General features: G+C 47.9%; 1 protein-coding gene across 1 annotated transcript in view; it reads right to left on the reverse strand.

Moving 5' to 3' along the window:
* Positions 1-8,314: 8,314 nt before the first annotated feature.
* SPECC1 (sperm antigen with calponin homology and coiled-coil domains 1) overlaps positions 8,315-22,338 on the reverse strand; it is a 193,944-nt gene continuing 179,920 nt past the window's right edge. The window contains exons 13-14 of the mRNA XM_034989683.1: positions 22,038-22,097; positions 8,315-11,836 (exon numbers count right to left, since the gene is read on the reverse strand). Coding sequence (XP_034845574.1) covers positions 11,747-11,836; positions 22,038-22,097 — 150 coding nt within the window. The 3' untranslated portion in view covers positions 8,315-11,746. The remainder of the gene's footprint in view (positions 11,837-22,037; positions 22,098-22,338) is intronic.

Here is a 22,338-nt window from a genome sequence, read left to right on the forward strand (position 1 = left end):
CCCAGTTTGCTTAGGAGAGTTTACACCTTTGCTTCTATATAATTAATAATAGAGACCTCCTCTTTCAAAAGTGTCTCGGTTTGGAGGGTAGATCATAGGGCCACTCCTTTGGGGACTAGGTAAATTGTCCAGTACAATGGAGTACCCCCAGCAGAAACAGAGTGAGAAATTCTCTCTATGTACTGATAGGGAAATGTCTCCAGATACATTGGTAGGGGAAAAGAAAAAGCGAGATACAGAACAATGTACACAGTAGGCACTTTTTGGGTTAAAAGCAGGGGTGGGCGTGGGGTGGGGAGATATAATAATATTCCCATTTGCTTGTACATGCATGACATTCCGGAAAGGAACACGAAATAACTGATAACATGGTTATCGGTACGTATTCGTACGGAGAGGGGAGGAGAGACTGAGTAGTTGGGGGATTTTTCACTGTTCATCTTTTCATAATTTTTAATTTTTGAGCCCAGTAAAACTAAGTTTTTGAACCAATTCAAAGACTTAATCTTTAAGATGCAAAAGAATATACATGGTCACAGATTCTTCCAGGGGCCCACACAAGGTTGATTCTTCCCTTCCTTTTAGTAACAGAGCCCCAATTTTTAGCCAGCCTTATTACCGTTTGCCTAAAAGACTACATTTCCCAGCCTCCTTTGCAACTAGGTATAGCCATTGGACTAAATTCTGCCTGATGAAATAAATATAAGTGTTACACAGGTTTTCTAGAAAGACTTCAAAGGGACAGGGCAAGTCTTCCTTAATCCTGCCACCTGGAACACAGTTGCGATGGCTGGAACTCTGACAGCCAAATTAGGTTCCTGAGGACAAATGCCATCCACTCCAGGATGTCAGAATGGAAAGGAACCTGGGTCGCTGATCATTTTATGACTCTAACATACCATCTTTGGCTTTTTATCTTGTCTGCCATAGTATTTTTCAGGTCTCTATCCCTGCAGCTTAACTTAATCCTAACTGATACATCAGTGAGCCAGCGCACCGACAAAATCCTGAGAGGCTGCTCATTTTGGTAAAGCATATTTCCTATGATGCCAAGAGATTTTTATTTTCTTTGTGCTTTTTGATGTTTTCTGTACCGAACACCTATTTTCATAACAACTGTCACTGGAAACTACTAACATCTGTACAACTCTAGGAAATGGATCTTCCAGATTCTGGCTTTGCGGCAGGAGGACTTTCCATTTCAAAGGAGATGGTGATGATGAGGGGTAACGTGTGTCAAAGCCGCTCACAAGGGGTCCCTTTCTAGCAGCAGAGACCCCACTGCCTCTCTGCTATTGCAGGACACGCTCAGGGCGTGCAAGGTGAGGGCGAACCACCTGTTGCTTTAACTCTTGAACAGGACCTAGAAGACACTCGATGCCAGGTCTGATCCAGATTTGCCAAATCCCCTGGCTCTACTTGCCTGCTCTCTGCTGGGAAACAAGTTTCCATTGTCTCGAAGACTGTAGGAAGCAAGGGGAGAATCCTCCGTGGCCCCGTGGACATGGACGATGACATTCTTGTGGATTCCTGACTGACTCCGTCTGGGAATAGAAGGCCAGCACACATTCTTGGAGTCCAGCGTTGGCTTCCCATATTGCCGTGAACGAACGGTTCCAGAGAGCGAACCTTTCCAGAAACGTGTTGAGAGGGGTTCTGAGGCCAATTACGACCACACCACCTGATTTTCTGTTCCCAGATGCCTGCCGTTAGGCAATCTGTGATTCAGCCTCTTGGCCTGGTGCTTCTCCAGCTGGGCTCCCGTGCTCTGAGGGGTCAGGCCTGTCTGTGGGTTCTCAGCACCATGGGGCATACCTCCACGATGAGATGATGAACCTTCCCGGCGAGTTAAATGCACTCAAAGATCTTTATGGGGCAAGGCACCATTTTTATATTCGGCTACTGTGGATGAGGTTATGAAGGGAATGTGGAATTCTAAACATTTTTAAGACTTCGAATGAAACGTGTAAGCCTTCAAAATAAAAGACCCCAAAAGAGTCTTACAGGGCACAGCCTTGAACTCGGCTCTGAGACCCCCGAGGGGCTGTTTGGGTGTGCCTGGAGCTATGGGAAGAGGCCTAAAGCCCTGGCTTAAAGGATTTCAAGCTCAGACTCAATGAAAATATCCTGGCACTGGAAAACAGCTGATCTTGTCTAAACAAATTTACCCAATCCCTCCATGAAGAAAGGGTTTTACAAAAGGTGGCTGGAGACACTGGGTCTTAACCTTCCCGTATGTCCAACTAGCTGCCCGAACCTCCTCCTGGCTCCCACCCCCAGCCCACGAAGACCTGCCTTCCCTCCCAACCCCCACTTACCCCTGCCATACCGGGTGGCCCCTTACCGACCTCCTGACCCTCCGTCCCCCCAGTGTGTCTGCCATGGGGCTCCCAGGCCCCCACTTCATGCTGCAGAGGTGGTCCTAAGACACAGCAGCAGGCCAAAGAGACAGGTGCCTGCCCTGGGACAGCTTGTGGTCCACGGGGGGCGGTGACAGACATGAACCCCCAAACGACACCTGTGGCCGGATTCGCCGTACATCCGACAGCAGCCCTGGAGGAAAAGGGAAGCTGCACTGAGAGGTAGGATGGTGCATTTTCCTTCCCGGGGAGGACGAGGAGCAGGTGAGAAGGCCCCGAAATGCATGTGTTCATAGCTACCAGGTGGCTCCGCACCCGCGTGAGTAGCTCTAAGAACAGAGCAGAAACGAATCTTCCCACGGAAGGCCAGGAAGGGACACAGGGCAGGTGCCGGTGGCGGACTAGGGCCCCGTCTGGTTTGGCTCACTCAGGGTGGAAGATTCGTTTGGGTGGAGCTCTTCCCGGCAGCTTGGGGCACCCCTTCCCCTAGGTCTCAGCACTGCCCGGCCTCACGCTGCCCACGGAGCCAATAAAAATGCAAGTCCGCAGGGGCGCCTGGCTGGCTCTGTTGGGAGAGCAGGCGACTCCTGGTCTCAGGGTGGTGAGCTCAAGCCCCAAGTATGGAGTAGAGATCACTTTAAAAAAAGAAAATGTCAGGGCGCCTGGGTGGCTCAGTGGGTTAAGCATCTGCCTTCCGCTCGAGTCAGGATCCCGGGGTCCTGGGATCGAGTCCCACCTCGGGCTCCCTGCTCAGCAGGGAGTGTGCTTCCCCCACCCCCTTCCCTGGCTTGTGCTCTCTCTCGCTCACTCTCTCTCAAATAAATAAATATAATCTTTTTAAAAAAATAAAAAAAGCAAGACACCCAGCAGAGTTAGAATTTCAGGTCAACAACACATATTTTAAACACATAAGTATGGCCTACGTCTTACAGGTGTACTTAACGCTAAAAAGTCATCCCTTATTTATCTGAGATGCAAACTTCACAGGGCATCCTGTATTTTATCTGGTGACCCTTGTCAGCCTATAGACCAGGCCGCCCCAGCCCCTCACAGGGGCCTGGCAGGAGAATCTGTTGGTGGGGGAATAGAAGCAGCCTTGCAAGGCTCGAACTCCCCACCTGCGGACAGGGTTAAGCTAAGACTTTTAAGGGGCCCGAAGCGGCGGGAAGGAAGGTGACCCGCCTAGAGGAGACTGAAGAGGAGGAATCCCAGGGGATGGGGGTGGGGGGAGGCATGGGGGACGTGGTGGTGGGAGACAGAGTTGCGCTGGGGCTGAGGCCAGACCCTTGGCCTGGGTAATGGGGGCACAGGGAGCCCTACTGCCCAGGAATGGAGGGTAGCAGATGATGGCGACAGTAACAGTGTCCTTGCCCATCTGGACACACAGACCTCCCTCCTTCTTTCCTGGACTCAAGGACAAGCAGTCACCAAGACTCAGACAGGCAGGACTCCGTGCAGGAGCTCCAGGGTGCTGGACAGCCGCCAGAGCCCACCCACATCCCCAAGTGCCGCCTTCTTTCCAATTCCTGTGGAAAAGAGCAAAGCCATCCCCAAATAAGGGCACACCCCTGTCGGCACCAGCCTCTGGGGACGGTCCCTCTAGAAAAGGAGATCCTGCTATAAGCCGCCAGTGTGGGCCAGGCAAGGCAGGCGGCCCCCGGGCCCCAGTGCAGAGCCACTGCTCAGGGCAGGCCCCTCCAACTGCCACCCAGCTAGGGGACCCCTTGTCAGCAGGAGCCATTTCACGCCTGGCACCCCAGTACCTCTCGTAAGGCACCTCACTTTCATCGTCTGTGGTGTTTGGTTTGGCCTGGCCGGCAGGCCCCCCCTGCGGGGCGCAGGGGCCGAGGGCCCTACTGGGCCTCAGGCAAAGCCAGTGTCAGCATTTCGGCCCCGCCAGGTGCAGCTGCAGGAAGCAGGTGGCCTGGCCCCTCTGGGTGCCTCTCCAAGTGACCCCTACCTCCTGGGCAGTTGTGAGGACAGAAGGGACGTTGCCGTACAAGTTTAAACCTTGCCCAGTGGACGCGGCTCTCACTCACACTTACCTGCTTCCAGGTGGGCTGCTCTGAGGGAACCCTGAGGACACATCCCTTGAGGATCCGAAGGTGCCGCAAGGTATCACTGTCCCCACCAGGAAGGCCCCCTTGAGGACCATTCATGCAATGACGTTGGCATGTTGTGGTGCCCACTCAGTGACCCCCCAATAATCCAGGCTCACAGAATTCCAATTTTGCTCAGGTGTGCGGCACCCTGTGTCAGGGAGGGTGGTCTCCTCCACTCCCAGGACCAGTCATGGGAGACCCCTCCGTTCCCTTTTGCCAGTGGCGGATTGGGCAGGGGCGGGAGACACCATTTTGGCCAATGGGATCAACCTGAGGGGGCTGGGGGTGGGTTCTGGGAAAGGCTTTTGACCTGTCTTCGAATGCAGATGTTCCTGAACATAAACGTGGTGATCCTTGTTTAGTCCGCCATCAAAAAAATATATGCGTAAACTCCCTTTGGCTAAGATGCATTTGAGGTCTCGATGCAGGAACTGATTTCTAAACTTCATGGGACAGGAAATATTTCGTTGCTTTTCAAATAATAAATCATAGCAGGTGGACTAAATGGCATCATCCTGAGGAGCAGTGCTCCCCAGGATGCTCCTCCTTCCCCGCGGCAGGTGGAAGGTGGCAGAGGATCAAATGAGAGTTGGAAGTGCAGGCTTTGGGGCCAACCACTTGGGTTCAATTTCTCACTTTGCCTTCTCCGAGCTGAGTTATCTCAGGCAAATTGTTTAACCTTCTGTGCCTGTTTCCTCTTGGCAAGATGGCCTAGTATTTCCTTCATTCAGCGGTGTCCAAAGCTCTTTGGATCAGCGTGCCAGCACCCAGCCATCCCACTCACCACCGCATTTGGAGGGAGATAGCTCTCGTCTGCAAGAGGTTTGGCTTGTTCTTAAGCGGGTCCCACAGGACGCCCGGCCTCCGCTGATTAGCCAGGGACAGGCACCTGAACAAGGGCAGCTAACTACTGGTGGGTTAGTGACCCGTGAAAGGATCCGGTGTGAAAACCAGGGCCCAAAAGGCAGGATGAGGAGGCCCAGTGGTAGGCCAATCTGATTCTCCAGCTTGGTAATTATAACTAGGAAATACAGAAAGATTTCACTGGTTATTAATGGGAGGACACACAAGATGGTGGTGGGGAGAAAAATGGCCACGAAGCTTGTGTTGCTTTGTTATAGCAGCAATCGGAGACTAATACGATGGTGTAGCAGAGGTACGTTAGGAGCTCATCACCAGAGAACGGATTTGACCCCAGCCTTAAGGGGGGTGGGGGGGGGACACAAAATAAGTGCTTCCTTGGGGCCGGAAAGGCCTGAATTTAAGAGAGGCCTCTCTTTAAGGAGTTAGGATCTGAAGTCAGCATAGAAGTCGGAAATCTCAGGGGCGCCTGGCTGGCTCAGTCAGAAGAGCATGTGACTCTTGATCTCGGGGTCGTGAGTTTGAGCCCCATGTTGGGTGTAGAGGTTACTAAAAAATAAAAAATAAATTAAAAAAAGGTTGAAAATCTCTTTTTGTCCAAGTTACCCTTGAGAAGATCTTGAACATGGACAAAATCTCTCTCGAATGAGCCCAACACGGTCAAGTTTTCCCCTGGGGATGGGATGAGCGTCAGCCGAAGGAGCTGGCTTGCAGTTAGGGGCCACACTGTATCCAAAACAAACAAGCAGGCAAGCGAAGACAGCTTAGAACAGGGAAGTTACGCTCTGTCCTGAGTCACCCCCACAAGGGGAGGCTCACAGGACCCCAGACCATCAAAGGGAAAGACACCCAACCCCTGCCTCACGCTTGCTCTGGGCCACCACACAATCACTGATGGGAACGACAGGTGGCAATAGTCACACTTTTTTTTTTAACCTTATTTTGTCCCCCATATGTGAGTTGGAAATGCCTCTCCAGGACTAAGCGGGACCCATCTTCCTCCGCCACAAGCCTCCCCGTGTCTGGGATGGCCCGCCCTAGGACTTTTCCTGGCAACTGGTCCTCGAGGTCCAAGGGGGTCTGAGACTCTGCCTTTGTCCTGCCCTTGACGTGTCCTCTCAGGCAAGGTTCCTTCTCTGGCCGGATGTGTCTTCTAGGACAAGGCTTTTCAAAAAGGTGGCCATGCCTTATGAGGTTGTGTGCAGCAGTAAGGACAGCTGTGTGGCTAACTTTTCCCATGTTCCATTTTCGGTTTTGCTCCGTTTTTCTGATACAAGGGTAATGACACATTTAAGGAGTGGTATAAATAGTAACCCAGATGGACAAGTGGGAGTGGCCACGGGCTCTGTGGCCAACCCTTGCGAGATGTCCAGGCCAGATCTTTTTATGGCTTATTTTTTATAATCTAGAACAATCTCACTGAGGTTTTGGTAGGGCAGGTGGGTTAAGTTAGATTGCATTCATTTAAAGAGTTGGGGAGGTGAGATTCTGCTTGGAAATGTGTTGTGTCACTTTAGTTGTTATAGCAGCGAATGGATGCGACGCTAGCGAAGAAAGAAGGGAAAAATGACGAAGTCTTCGATCAGGTTTCAAGTTTCTCCCCAGGGTCTTTCTATCTGTAGTTCTGGGATTTTTACCATCACGTTGGAAAATGCCGGAAAGGGCTGTTCGTGAGACCGGCCACGGCACTGAAACCCAGCTGGGTGCTGAGGCGTCTAGCCCCCGGAGCTCGAGGAGGAATTCCAAACTGAAGTGAGAGATCGTGGTAGCTGGATGTTTCCACCAATGAATCAAAAACGACTTATCCTGCAATAATTATGCAGGAGGCTGAGGCATCATGAGCAAGTAAGTATGTGGCTCTGCCTTCAGGGAGCTGAGTGAAGGGGGACAGCCGGACAGCAGAAGCATCAGAAGCAGAGAAGGGGGCTGGCTGTGCCCCCGGGGGGCTCAAGGGGGGCAAGCCCCCCCGGCCTGCGGTTCCCAGTCCTCCACGGGCATAGAGGACCACTGGCCACCGACTGTGGGACATCAGATGCCACTCTGAGTCAGGCACTGTGGAGTCCCCCTTGCTCGTACCCGACTCCACACACGGGCTGTGTCAATGCACAGGACACGAGTTGGGGGTATGTGCTTCCTTCACAGAGGGGTCCAGGCCCACAGAATGGGAACCCTCCTGGTGGGCCCCAAATTCTGGGAGGGATCAGTTTGCAGGCGCTGAGACACCGGCCATCCGTCGAATGCGTGTGCGTGTGCGTGGTGCGGGCAGACTGAGTGAAGGTGGCTGTGGGTAATCAGCTGTTGGATCTGGTACCTTCTCCCATTGCCTGAGAGCCCACAGAGGAAAATGAGCCGTGGCTGCCGTTCTGGCTCGGTGCGTGGTAAGCCCTTATGAGAGACTGCAATTCTCAGAAGACGGGAGGGTCCCTCCGGAGACAAAGACCAGTGACAGTGGCTCTTCCCCGGGAGGCGGGAGAAGTGAAGATTCTCGGGCCGAGAGCGGGCAGCCTCCCTTCTTCTCTCCTGTGGGTAGGGCTGGCCACCTAAGACACCAGGGAACCAGGGCCTCCCACGATGTCTCAAGAGCCATGGGCATGCACAGCACTCTAGGGTCTGAATGCACCGGGCATCCCGCGTCTGTTCAAGTTCACCTGAACTCTGTCTCCTCAACCTTGGCGCCCTCGCCGCCTCTGGTTTCCAGGCCCGGTCTGGGCTCATCTGCACAGCTCTGTAGCACCCCGTGTCAGCCCTGAACGGTCACTCGCCCAAGTGACCGCAGTCCCAGCAAGAGGGCTGTGAATGCGAGGAGGCGGAAAAGCCATCGGGACCCCAGTCCTTTCCGGAAACTTCCAGTAACGCCGCCGGCAAGAGCAGCTCAGTGGGCATCACGGCCTAACGAGGAATAAAAGACGAGAAGGTGCTAGTTGGAATGGAGGCTTAGGCATTCTGACAAAGGAGTAACAGTAAACGTCACTGGGAAAAATTCACAATCAGACCGAAACAAAATATATTTATTAGAAATATTACACAGTCATACATCATACACTTCTCCATGTTAATAGTTAAATACATCCATGTTGGCGTGTCACGTCCTGGATGTGCTCTTGTAGGAACGAGGCCACAGATGTATCAACTGCATCCAACTAATGTAGTTAAAATTAGGGAGCTACGGAGGATGTTCCAGACTTAGCCAAAGTCTAACCTGGGTCAAGAAAAGTGAAACACCCAGGGAGCTTGGGCAAAGGAGATATTAAAAATACTTTTTTAAAAAGGTAGCTAAGCTCTATATCTCTTACTGCATGTCCTTGGTGGCTCATCTCAAAATGGCACGCAAGCTTGGGAATGGGAGAAGCTGCAGCTGGATTTGGCAAGTGGTTGTGCAGAGAAGGGCCCGAGTCCCCTCCTTCCACAGGCCAGTGGGACACCTGCCCTCCACCCCCCCCATGGGGAAGTGGGAGAAGAAGCTTCAGAGAAATGGCCAGTGTTGTCTGGGGGAAGAGAATCCTGCAGATATTCGTCACCTCCAGATGGCTAATTGCTTTGGGATGCTTCGGATGGTCTCAACAAAAGCTCCAAAACAATAGCTGAATGAAGAACGAAAACCAGAGACTAACCTCATTTCTGAAGCAAGAAGGAATAGGACAAGAGAAGTGGGTGTTTGCCGGGTTCCTCAAAACAAGAACCCTGGGGAGCAGGGCCATGGTGCTAACCCTCAGCCAACAGAGCTCCTGTCCATGGAAGATCTCACAATGATGAAAACCATGGACCTCTCTCTAGGTCTTTAAAAAACTCCGTTCTTTTGGGCCTGGCATTTTGCATCTATCTTTTCTAGAAGAACAATGCATTAAAAAAAGGGGGGGGGGGATCTGCAGAACCACTACATGACTTTAAATGACTACTGGCTGAAGGGAGATGAGAACAAAAGTGGATATTGCAAGCCTCAGGACAGAAAACTGGAAATGGTACAATTGGCTGACGCGACCTTGTTTTCTCAATTGATCAATTTTCCACGTTCACCTTGTGCTTGGAGCGCTCTGGCTAAAAATGGATCTGAAAACCCCATCCTGTGGCCCAGCCCCAGGGCCCGGACAGCATCCCCCCGACCGCCAGGTCCCCTAAGTGCTGGAAGGCCTGGTCCTGCAGCCCAGCCACCTTCAGTCCCTCTCCCGGGACCCGGCAGGGAGGGCCAGACGGGCCCCTAACACCACTTGTGTTTCTATGAGCAGGACACATGCTTCCCCTTCTAGAAGCATGCCCACTGGCAAAGAAAATGGTAGCCAAGGAGCTTCTTTGAGTTATAAAAATAAATGGCACATGACCTTTCTTTTATAGGACATTTCTTTCCTTCTTTTTCCCCTAAAGGGAGCAGGCTCAGTGTAGGGCGAGGGGAAAGAGCACCACGACCACAGTGCATGACACTGCTTGGCCGAGAGCTGGATCATCTGACTCATTTACAGTAATCACTAAAAACAGGGTGCCAATAACGCTGAACACCCCCTCCAGGTATCCCAAGCACCTCAACTGCCTCTCCCACACAAACCCTGCAGTAAATCCAGATTAAACACATAGACCGACAGTTCAACCCAACTCCTCGGGATATTACCTCCCCCCACTGCAATGGAGAGCAAGGCAGAAGCTCCGGGGTAATGAAAACTCATCAGTTATGTCAACAAAGGACAGACACGTGAAGCAACACAACGGGAGTACTTTCCATTTGGATATGTGCATCAGGAAGGAGTAAATTAAATTTGTTCAGACTGTGCCTCTGACTCCCATGTGAAAACAAAGGAGCCACTGAGTGTGGGGGGGGTCACCTTTACCAAACTGCCCAGTCCCAAGCTGTGCTCACGGCCCCACCCTGGGGAGCGAGATCAAAGGCGGTCTCTCCTCTCAGGGGTTGTCAGGGGAACTCTGAAAATATACAGACTAGATCCCCGCTCCCGTTGTTCCAGATGCTCTGATTCAACGGATGGGGCAGGCCAGGGGTGTGTGCTTTGAACCAGCTCCCCGGAAGGTTCTGACCTGGAGCCACAAAGGAGAACCCTCAGCAGGCAATGGGTGGAGGCTTGAGAAGGAGGGATGGACCCTCCGCAGAGCCCAGCAGCCGCCTCTCCCGAGGTGGTCCGGAGGGAGGGGCTAACACATGCCTCTTCCGGGACAGGGCCTGGGCCGCCAAGCAGCCATCCCGTAACTGCCAGTGACAGAGGATAGCGCAGCCCTTTGGTGCTGACGAGTCACCTGACTGCCCAGGGGAGCCACACCTTCATGGGCTACGCAACGTGCATCCACGTGCCCACCACGAGCACCTGCCTGGGGTGCCCACTTGCACTTCTGAGCCCCCTCTCCCTCCGGGGCTGTTCTGGCGGGAGCTCTGCTGTCGGCCCTTACAAGAGAGCAGACGTGGAGCCATCTCTGCCCACCCCTCAGGGCTTGCTTTGGCCCTGCAAATGCGAAGGGCCTGATGGGGCACTAAAACCCAAGTCCAGAGTTGAAATAGTGTTCACATTTGCTGTCTGCCTGGTATCCCCAAACATACACACCTCTTCGGCCTGTGTGTGCAAACACACGAAGACCTGGGTGGGCAAGGGAGGACCGTTCTGCACCGGGCCGAATGTGTGTGGGCTTTCATGAAGGGCAATGGGAATGAAGGGGGGGGAGAGGGGACGACGACACACAAAGGGAGGGGGCGACAGTGGCTGACGTCTCCCTTTCAGCACGGAGGTTCTGAGCGTGAGCATGTGCAAGCACACAGATGCACACTTCTGTCTGCGGACCACCCCACGGAGAGACACCGCCCCCAGCGACCCAGGGGCTGCTTTGTATTCTCACACCTCTTCTCCTCCATCCAGAGATTCCAATCAGTGACAGCGAGATCTAAAAAGCGTGATCAAGTTCTAGGTGTCACAACTATTGTCTAGCACGCAAGCACGTTTCCGCAAAAAGAAGGGCTCGTGGGTTTCCAGGCGGTGCGAGACCGAAATGTTTGTCTTTTTGCATTTTGCTGTGTGTTTCTTTTTTGGAGGGGGTGGGCGGTGGCAAGGGCAGAGTTTTTCTAAAGGCAGGAGCCCGGGTTTTTAGTGAAAAGATGACTGCTTTGGAAGTGCTGTTGGTGGTGGATCCCGGCAGCTCACGGGTGAAGTTGCACTGCGTGACCTGAGATGTCCTACTGGGTTCTCGTGGAGGGAGCCTGGGCTGAAGGACAGAGGCCCATGCAGGGAGCAAAGCTTCCCCAGCTGACACTCCAAATGCATCTGGATTTAAAGCGGATGTGCGGCGGAACTCCGCTCCGTTTCTTGTTTGCGTGTTGGTCCCCCTGGATGGAGCGCTGTGGCGGTGGTGGATGGAGCAGGGCCTGTGGAAAGTGACCAGGTGCTTCGAGGACCAGCTGCAGGCCGGGGTGGGCGGTGTCTCTCGGGCCCCTGGGCTTTACGTCTCAAAGTACTTGTAGATCTGGGCCACGTACTGCATCACGCTCTGCCAGTCGGGCCGGTCTGTGTACAGCATCTCACTGAGCTCCTGCAGGAGAAAAGAAGAGGTCACGCTGGGGACACCACAGACCGCCCCCGACCTTCCCACAAAGGGGCTTGGCTGCAGGTTGGGGCTGGTGTTGCCTAGAAACCCTCCTCCACCTGCTTGGACAGAAGGTGTAGGCAACACTGAAGTGCTGTTAAATGTGATTTAAGTTAAAAGTGTTTTATTCCTATTTAATAAAGAGATGCCATCCCTTAAAAAAAATTTTTTTTAAAGATTTTATTTATTTGAGAGAGGATAGTGAGAGAGAGCATGAGGCGGGGAGGGGCAGAGGGAGAGGGAGAAGCAGACTCCCCGCTGAGCAGGGAGCCCGACGTGGGACTGGGTCCCAGGACCCCAGGATCACAACCCAAGCTGAAGGGAGATGCCTAACCGACTGAGCCACCAGGGCATCCCGAGATACTGTCCCCTTTAAAAAACATTAGGCATGACTTCCTGCCCCTTTCATCTTTTTTTTTTTAAAGATTTTATTTATTTATTTGAGAGAGAGAGAATGAGAGAGAGCACATGAGAGGGGGGAGGGCCAGAAGGAGAAGCAGACTCCCTGCCGAGCAGGGAGCCTGATGCAGGACTCGATCCAGGGACTCCAGGATCATGACCTGAGCCGAAGGCAGTCGCTTAACCAACTGAGCCACCCAGGCACCCCCCCTTTCATCTTAATAACATGACAGCATTAAAAAAATTTTGTAAAGAGAAAGTCATCCATAACTCCATTATCATAGGATGATTTCCATTTTTCTAAGTTATATTGGAATGTGCACCTTTGTTCTCCCACACTTCCATCACGTGGATGTACTAGCGTGTGCTCTGTGCTTTTATTTTATTATTTTTTTTAGGGGGGTGGTGGGAGGGGCAGAAGGAGAGGGAGAGAGAGAATCTCAAGCAGGCTCGATCCCAGGAGCCTGAGATCATGACCTGAGCTGAAATCGAGTCGGACGCTCAAGCGGCTGAGCCGCCCAGGCGCCCCTATGGCTTTTCTTTTCTTTTTCTTTTTTTTTAAATTAATTTATTTATTTGTCAGAGAGAGAGAGAGCACAAGCAGGGGGAGTGCCAGGCAGAGGGAGAAGCAGACTCCCCACTGAGCAAGGGAGCCCGATGCGGGACTCGATCCCAGGACCCTGGGACCACGACCTGAGCTGAAGGCAGACGCCTAACCGACTGAGCCGCCCAGGTGTCCCCCGCATTGTGCTTTTTCACTTAACGTTCTCCATACACAACTTGACAAGTGAATGTACTGTGTCGCTGGCTGTCACAGCAGTTAAGGCTCACGGTCCAAGGAATGGCTGCCCCACAATCGACATGACATCTAATGCGACGTGTAGCCTGTGTTCACTTCTTCACGTTACAGACTTTGCGGTAAGCATCTTTGTGGCGTGTTGTTGAATTCATGGCTTGAGATGAATTCTCACGAGTGGGATGACCACAAAAGCCCTGAACCAACTGAACATGCAACCACTGTCTTATCAGGATTAAGTGTTAGACCATTTAACGTTTGTTGTTGTTGTTGCTCTTTCTCCCCTAGTTTCGTAGGTGATCAGCAAGGAGACAGTGGAGACCAGAGCATGACAGGCAGGAGGGCTGGCTGCTCTCTATCAAGCAGCCAGTCAACTGTTCCCAAAATGTCTGCCGCAGAACATATTAAATAATTCACTTGGGGATTGAATTTGGATTCTTTTGTGTTCACGAGAGAACAGTAGGAAAGGACTCTGATGTAAAGCCAGGAGCAGGGATGTGGTGGAAAAGCAAGGTTGAACTTACTTAGCATATCTGTTCTTGGGTGGTGACAGAAATGTGACCTGTAACCGGCCATTTATTTTGTTTCTACGACACCTAAATATCTTTTACGAGTTTTGCTTCTTTTTTTTTTTTTTTAAAGAATTTTATTTATTTATTTTGAGACAGAGAGAATGAGAGACAGAGAGCATGAGAGGGAGGAGGGTCAGAGGGAGAAGCAGACTCCCTGCCGAGCAGGGAGCCCGATGCGGGACTCGATCCCGGGACTCCAGGATCGTGACCTGAGCCGAAGGCAGTCGCTTAACCAACTGAGCCACCCAGGCGCCCCACGAGTTTTGCTTCTTGATTGTGCTGAAAAAATGACCAGCTTAGCAATGGCAAGGATGTGTCTTCTGTCTCGGAGAGGACGCGGGAGTCCGATCAATATTCACAGCTCTACTCAGACTATCTCATCATGCCTGAATCTGACAACAGTAACATTAAAACCATTTTGGTCCATTGTCAACATCACACCCGAACATATCTGAAGAAATACTATAGCGTGTTTCAGGAGGAGGGAGCGTCTCCAAATCTGAGGCCGCATGACATTTATGTGTATTAGTGGCTGAAAACCTTTCAAGATAGAAAGAACCAGGCCCAGATGGTTTCACTGGAAAATTCTGCCAAATACTCAAGGAAGAAATAATACCAATTCTCCACACTCTCTTCCAGAAAACAGAAGAGGAGGCACACCTCCTCACTCATTCTGTGAAGCCAGCATCGCCCTAATACCAAAGCAGACAGAAACATGGCGAGAAAGCTCCCCACTTCCCACATGGACACAGACACAAAAATCCTTAACAAACATTAGCAAATTGAATCAGGATCAAGCGGGGTCCACGTCAGGAATGCCACACAGGCTCAACATCCATCAGTGTTACTCATATGAGCAGACTTAATAAGAAAAATCATATGATCGTATCAACAGATGCAGAAAAAGCATTTACACACGTACCTGGAAGATATTTGTGGGTTCGGTTCCAGACCCGCCACAGTAAAGCAAACACAGCATAAACGAGTCAAATGAATTTTTTGAGTTTCCGGTGCATGAAAGTTACGTTTTCACTATACGGCAGTCTAACATGTGTGCAATGATGTATGTCTAAAAAAGCCCAACAAGGTACATTTGACTCTCGCACAACACAAGCTTGAACCGTGCGGACTCACTCATGTGTGGGTTTTTTTTGATAAATAGAGTATGGTACTATATGTATATTTTCTCTTCCTTATGATTTTCTTAATAATATATTTTTCCTTGGGCGCCTGGGTGGCTGAGTCGGTTAAGCCTCTGCCTTCGGCTCAGGTCATGATCCCGGGGTCCTGGGATCGAGCTCCGCATCGGGCTCCCCGCTCAGCGGGGAGCCTGCTTCTCCCTCTGTCTCTGCCTCTCTCTCTCTCATGAATAATAAAAAAAAAATCTTAAAAAAATAAGAAAAACATATTTTTCCTCTACCTTACTTTACGAATATAGTATGTAATATACAAAACATAAAAAAATATTTGTTAATCGATTGTTTACATTGTCAGTAAAGCTTCTGCTCAACAGTAGGATATTAGCAAAGTTTCTGGGGAGTCAAAAGTTATACAGAGATTTTCGACAGCCTGGGGGGGGTTGGTGCCCCCAGCCTTAATTAAAAAATATTTTAGGGCGCCTGGGTGGCTCAGTCGGTTAAGCAACTGCCTTCGGCTCAGGTCGTGATCCTGGAGTCCTGGGATCGAGTCCCGCATCGGGCTCCCTGCTCGGCAGGGAGTCTGCTTCGTCCTCTGACCCTATCCCCTCTCATGTGTTCTCTCTCTCTCATTCTCTCTCTCTCAAATAAATAAATAAAATCTTTAAAAAAAAATTTTATTGCTAAAAAAATGCTAACCATCATTTAAGCTTTCAGCAAGGTGTAATCACTGATGACACAGCACCATCACAAATAAAATAATAATAAATTTATTATAAATAATAATCCCAAGAATTTCCAAAATGTGACACAGAGACACAAAGTGAACACGTGCTGTTGGCAAAATGGAGGTGACAGACTTGCTGGATGCAGGATTGCCACACACAAAAAATGCAGTATCTGTGAAGCTCAATACAGTGAAACATGAGTGGGGTATGCCTGTTTACAAAATTCAACAACTATTCATGATAAAAACTCCCCCAAAGCTAGAAAAATAGAAGATAACATACAAAAACCAACAGCTGACCTCAAACTTAATGGTGAGGGACTGAACACTTTCCCACTAAGATCAGGAGAAAAGAACAAGGCAAGCATGTCTTCTCTCGCCTTTCCTACTCAACACTGTACCAGAAGTTCTAGTTAATGCAATAAGGCAAGAAAAAGAAACAAAAGGCATACAGACTGGAAAGGCAGGACTAAACCTGTCTTTATTTGCAGACAACATGATTGTCCATGTAAAAAACTCCAGTCCACCAAAAAACCCATTGGAACTAATATGCAAGTCTAGCAAGATCTCAGTCAATAGCTTTCCTATTATATGCCATCAATGAATAACTGAAATGGGAAACCAAACCAAACCATTTAAATGGCATTAAATTTTAAAAAAGGATATATATGCAAAAAACTTGTTTATAAAACACTATATGCAGAAAACTACAAAGCAATGATGGAAAAAATCAAGCCGCTCTAAATAAATGAAGAGTATTGTATGTTCATGGATAGGAAGACTGAGTATTGACAAAAATGTCAATTCTTCCCAATCTGATCTATGGATACAACACAATCCCAATCAAAATCCCAGCAAGCTTTTTTTTTTGGGGGGGGGGAGTAAATATTGACAAACTGATTCTATAATTTATAAAGCAAAGGTACTAGGACAACCAAAGAAATTCTAAAAAGAAGAATAAGGTTGGAAGACTTGATTTCATGATCTATCAAGTTGTATGAATCAGGATAGTGTGGTATTGACCAAGTGACAGACGCTCAGATCATGTTATATCTATTTTACCACAATAAGAATAATTGAAAAAAAAAAAGATAAGGCTTCCTGCCCTTGGGAGCTCATGGTCTTGGGGGGATGGAGATAAGTCCTATAATCAGATAAATTACAATGTAATGCTGCATGAGCTATGTAGTACTATGAGTAAATTGTGCATTAAGAGCCCAAAAGGTGGGCATGGCTGTCCTGGATGCAGGGTCATGGAGGAGGTAAGATGTGGGCTCTGGAGAAGGCCTGCCTGCTTGACTCTTGCCTGTGCTATTCACTAATGTGTGACCTTTTATGGAACTGCACCTGCCTCAGTGTCCCACCTACAGGAGCATCTGTCTCCACAGGATTCCTGAGAGGGCTCAATGAGTCAACACATGGAAAATGCCTGGGGGCGCCTGGTGGCTCAGTTGGTTAAGTGTCCGATTCCTAATTTCAGCTCAGGTCATGATCTCAGGGTTGCAAGATCGAGTCCCGCGTTGGGCTCTGCGCTCGGCATGGAGTCTGCTTCTCTCTCTTTCTCCCTCTCTCTCTTCCCCTCCCCCTGCTTGCATGTGCTTGCTCTCTCTAAATAAATAAATAAAATCTTAAAAAACAACAAAAAAAGAAAATGCTTGGCGCATAGTCAACACGAAAAAATATTTTTCATACTATTAAACTCAAATCAACTCTAAGTAGCCCTCATAAAGTTTGTACAGCAGAGCAAGCTCAGTTATGCCTAAGGAATCATTCTGATGCCCTCTTAAAATCCAGAGTTGTAAAGACCTCCCCGTCCTGATCTCTGTGTGTGGTGACTGTTTGGGTGGCTTACTCTGCAGGCAACACCCTCACAGACTATATGATTCAGCACGAGGGTGTTCCCTTCACCAGGACAGAAACACACCAACGCTCGGAGGACACACATTCTGGCTGTTCTTCCAGTAACGGCCATGATATTACCTGTCCTCTCTCACCAATTCTTTCTGTGAGGAGTTGCTCACACTTGTGATAGGATGGGCTAAACCTCTCTGTCACACTGTGGCCAAAAAGGAATGCATTCTAAAATTGGGAGAACATGTCAAGCTTTCACTTAAAAAATAATCTCATCCTTGCTAATATGCCACACCCAGAAACCTGTATTTACTTGGATCTGCACCTGTAAGTGAATTTTTTCCCCTCACTAATCTTCCAATAGACTTTGATCAAAGACCTGGGGTTATTACTGCTGCCAGTTCTGACTGTATATATTTTAGAAGTATCCTGTGTAATTAAGAACTATTTTTCAATCCACATCAAGGTACGGCAAAGCAAATTTCATAATGTAGGAAGTTTCTGTTTTGTTGGTGGCACAAGTTAGTTAAATTGCTCACAAACATCCCTAAATGCTTTTGAGATTAATTATTATGCTTGTCTCACAGTATCTCCTCACAGACATCTGTAAAAATGAAACTGCTGGCTCTGACAATTGGTTCAACAAGATGATCTCATTCCTAGCTTTCACTAACTCCTGCCTTATGTCAGATAAAATATAGGGAAAAAACGTTAAATTAAAAAAGAAGCAAATGTTAGCTGTAACACGACAAAGAAAAACATATTCTGTGTATACTATTGTCTACCAAGTTCTCATTTTTTTTCTTGGATTCCTTATGTTTAATTATCTGTTGTTACTTGTTAGCTGTTCAGTGTTTCAGAAGGGAAGATAAATCAGGCTCTTTTTACTCCATCTTGGCCAGACATGTGTGTCACCTCCTTTCTAAATTCTCTAGCCTCTTATTTATGTGACAGGGACATCTGTTTCTTTAAAAGTTTCATAGAATTTGGACTTACTGGGATTTTTTGCATGCATGACTACATTTTTAAACAATGAATTTGATTTCTTTAATGGATAAAGTTCTATTTCGTTTTGAGTGAGTTTTGGAGAAATACATTTAGTATTTGAAGAAATATATTTACATTTCTTTAGAAAATTGCTCATTCTGTTTTAAACATATTGGTGTAACACTGTTCATAGTACTGACGTTTCTATGACAGCTGGACTTTTGCTTTTTCATTTCTCAGATTCCCCACATCCTCTGAGGGTTACAGACCTGTGGCTCACTGTGACTTCCATTTGGATTTTCCCAATCACTGATGAGACTGAACATCTTTTTAAATGTTTATGAGCCACTCGTGGTTTGCCTATTCTAGCCTTTGATAATTTTCTACTAAGTTGTGTTTTTATTATTAGTTAGTAGAAATTATTTATAGATTATCTGTCTTCTCTTTACTTTTTATGCAGTTCTGTTATGATGTGTCTGGGTAGGTATTTTGCATGATTCATCTTGTTTGAGGTTCATTAAGAACCTATGGTCTTTCATCATTCTGGAAAAACTTCAGGCACCATTTCTTCAAATATTCTCTCTCCCATTCTTTCTTTCCTCTTCTTCTGGAATTCCCATTGGCCATGGGACTTAGAAATTGTCTGGTTTTATCTTCCATTCGCTTAAGCTCTGTAACAGACACTATCAGTTGGTTAATCTAATAGTTATTCCCAACCTGTCTATCCCTTGTAGGCTTCCTGCTAAAGAGAATGGAGAATATAAATTGCTTACTTTCTCAAATTCCCTCACAGCTGGGGTGACCATGTAACAAGAGTACTGCCAATGAACTGAGGGGCTCTGGGAAGCCTTTTGATTTCCTTGTCAAAGGGGGAAGATATGAGGCACTTGTTCTATCCTTTCCCTCTCCTTCCTGTCCAGCAGATGGGAATGATGTCTGGAGCACGGCAGCCATGTTCAACCACAGAGGACATGGGGACAAAGAGCCAACAGATTAAAGATGGTGGAGTGTAGATAAGACACACTCTGGAGTCCTTGATTACAATACTGAACAGTGAACCAATCCTGAAACTACTTCTGGACTTCTCATTAAAAAAAATAAAATTAACAGCTTTATGGTTGAAGCAACTATTAGTTGGGTTTTCCATTTCTTGAATTTGTCTTTTTTTAAAAAAGATTTATTTATTTATTTGAGAGAGAGCACACACATGTACATGAGTGTGTGTGTGTGTGGGGGGGTAAGGGCAGAGGGGGTCTCATGACCCTGAGATCTTGACCTGAGCCAAAATCAAGAGTTGAACACCCGACAGACTGAACCACGCAGGCATCCCCCCATTTCTTGAATTTGAATACATACTAATACAATCCCTCTATTATATTTTCCACTTTTTAAATGTCTGTTTCATGTTCTGGATAATCTCCTTAGTTCTATTTTCCAGCTCAGTAGTTCTCTCTTCTGCTATATCTAATCAGTTTTTCAATCCGAGGGGCTTTTTTAATTTCTAATTTTTATTTCTACTAGTTTCATTTGATTCTTTTTCCAAATCTTTTTTTTAATAGTACCACGGTCCTTATGATTTTTATTTCCTCTTTTACCTCTTTAATATGTTTAAACATAGTCTTTTGTAGTCTCTTATTATTTTATTATCCCACATTCTGGTAGCTGATCCTCTTGTTTGCTCTATCTGCTGATTAGCTCAACTAGATCATTTTCTTGAGTGTTTTGTAATTTTGGATTGTGAATGTATTTTCAGTGGCCATTGTACCACGAGCCCAGAAGATTTGTGCCTCAGATAGTATAAACTAGGGGCTTCTTACAGCACAGATATAAATTTGAACTCCAAACCTCATCTGGCCCAGTTTTCTTTTCTTGCAGATTTTCCTTTTTTTGGCCACACACACACACAATCTAAGGTGGAAACCAAGCTTCTGTATCACTTCCCTTGACTGGCGGGTAGAGCTGTTTATTTTCCCCTTCGCTAAGAAGAACATCATTTTGTGACCTTGGGTTTTGTGCAAGGGTCTCAGTACTAATGTTCTGTCTACGGGAGCTCAGCACCTTGTCTCTTGTTCCTGTGTGGGCATTAAATAAAACCTATACCCATTAGGGAGCCTTTTACTATGAGCCCTCTACCAGCACTCCCAGGCCCACTTCTGAGGCTTGCCAGTCTTAGTTTATGCCTCGTGGCTCTGGTTTTCACTTCTCTTTGAATTTCTGACATCTGGCCATCTCCCATTCTTTCTTCTGACCACACCTATGTGTTGATATTTTTATAATTACATTTCATCCAGATTTCTAGGTGACTTGAACAACAGGGCTTTAATAATGCAGTCCACTGTGCTTCCAGATATGAAATTTATCCACAATGAAATCTTTGAAAAAACTCTAAATCATATGTGGCTAGACAACTGAATTAAAAAAAAAATTTTTTTTTTTGAAAGAGGCTCCACACCCAGTGCATAGCCCAATGCGGGGCTTGAACTCACAGCCCTGAGAATTGAGACCTGAGCTGAGATCAAGTCAGATGCTGAACCGACTGAGCCACCCAGGTGCCCCAGTAATATTTTCATATTTGGGATCATGAGAAACAGATCTTTAGCAAATGGATTTTAATGTGTTTTTTTTTTTAAAGATTTGACAGAGAGAGACACAGCGAGAGAGGGAACGCAAGCAGGGGAAGTGGGAGAGGGAGAGGCAGGCTTCCCGCGGAGCAGGGAGCCCAACGCGGGGCTTGATCCCAGGACCTGGAATCATGACCTGAGCTGAAGGCAGACGACCAACGACTGAGCCACCCAGGTGCCCCCATAATTAGTTTTTGATATAGTGTTCAGTGATTCATTAGTTAAGTATAACACCCAGTGCTCATCACAGCACGTGCCCTCCTCAATACCCATCACCCTGTTACCCCCTCCCCCCACCCTCCTCCCCTCTGAAACCCCCAGATTGCTTCTCAGGGTCCATAATCTCTCATGGTTCATCTCCCTCTCTGATTTCTCCCCCTTTGGATTTCCCCCCCCTTTCCCCTATGGTCCTCCGTGCTAGTGCTTATGTTCCACATATGAGTGAAACCATATGATAATTGTCTTTCTGCTTGACTTACTTCACTTAACATAATCCCCTCCAGGTCCATCCATGTCGATGCAAATGGTGGGTATTCATCGTTTCTGATGGCTGAATAATATTCCATTGTGTATATAGACAACATCTTCTTTATCCATTCAACTGTTGCAGGGCATCTCAGCTCCTTCCACAGTTTGGCTGTCGTGGACATTGCTATGAACATTGGGGTGCAGATGCCCCTTCTTTTCACTACGTCTGTATCTTTGGGGTAAATACCTAGTAGTGCAATTGCTGGGTTGTAGGGTAGCTCTATTCTTTTTTTCTTCTTTTTAAAGATTTTATTTATTTGACAGAGAGAGACACAGCGAGAGATGGAACACAAGCAGGGGGAGTGGGAGAGGGAGAAGCAGGCTTCCCGCGGAGCAGGGAGCCCGATGCGGGACTCGATCCCAGGACCCGGGGACCATGACCTGAGCCGAAGGCAGATGCTTAACGACTGAGCCACCCAGGCGCCCCGTGGATTTTAATGCTTTGTAAGAAATTGTTCAGTAGATGCCATAAAGTTCTTTCTCCTATAAGTAGAATCAAGTATCACAAGGACATAAAACAGGATACTTACCAGGCTGGGTTTGATGCCTACACTTTCAGTTGCTTCAAATGCCAACAAGAGATTCCTTTTCTAGGTTAAAAGGACAGAGACTGGAATTATCAACTAAGAACACAGAGCTTTTGAAAAAAATAAAAATAAATATAAAAATATATAGTTTTTGCCAGGAAAGAACACCAAATGCCACTCCCATATAGATATTTATATCTTATAAAACACTTAAATTTTTTTTTTTTAAAGATTTTATTTATTTATTCATGAGAGACAGAGAGAGAGGCAGAGGGAGAAGCAGGCTCCCAAGGAGCAGGGAGCC

This window comes from Mirounga leonina, unplaced genomic scaffold (genome assembly GCF_011800145.1).
Source record: "Mirounga leonina isolate KUSES-001 unplaced genomic scaffold, KU_Mleo_1.0 Mir_488, whole genome shotgun sequence".
NCBI classification, from domain to species: Eukaryota; Metazoa; Chordata; class Mammalia; order Carnivora; family Phocidae; genus Mirounga; species Mirounga leonina.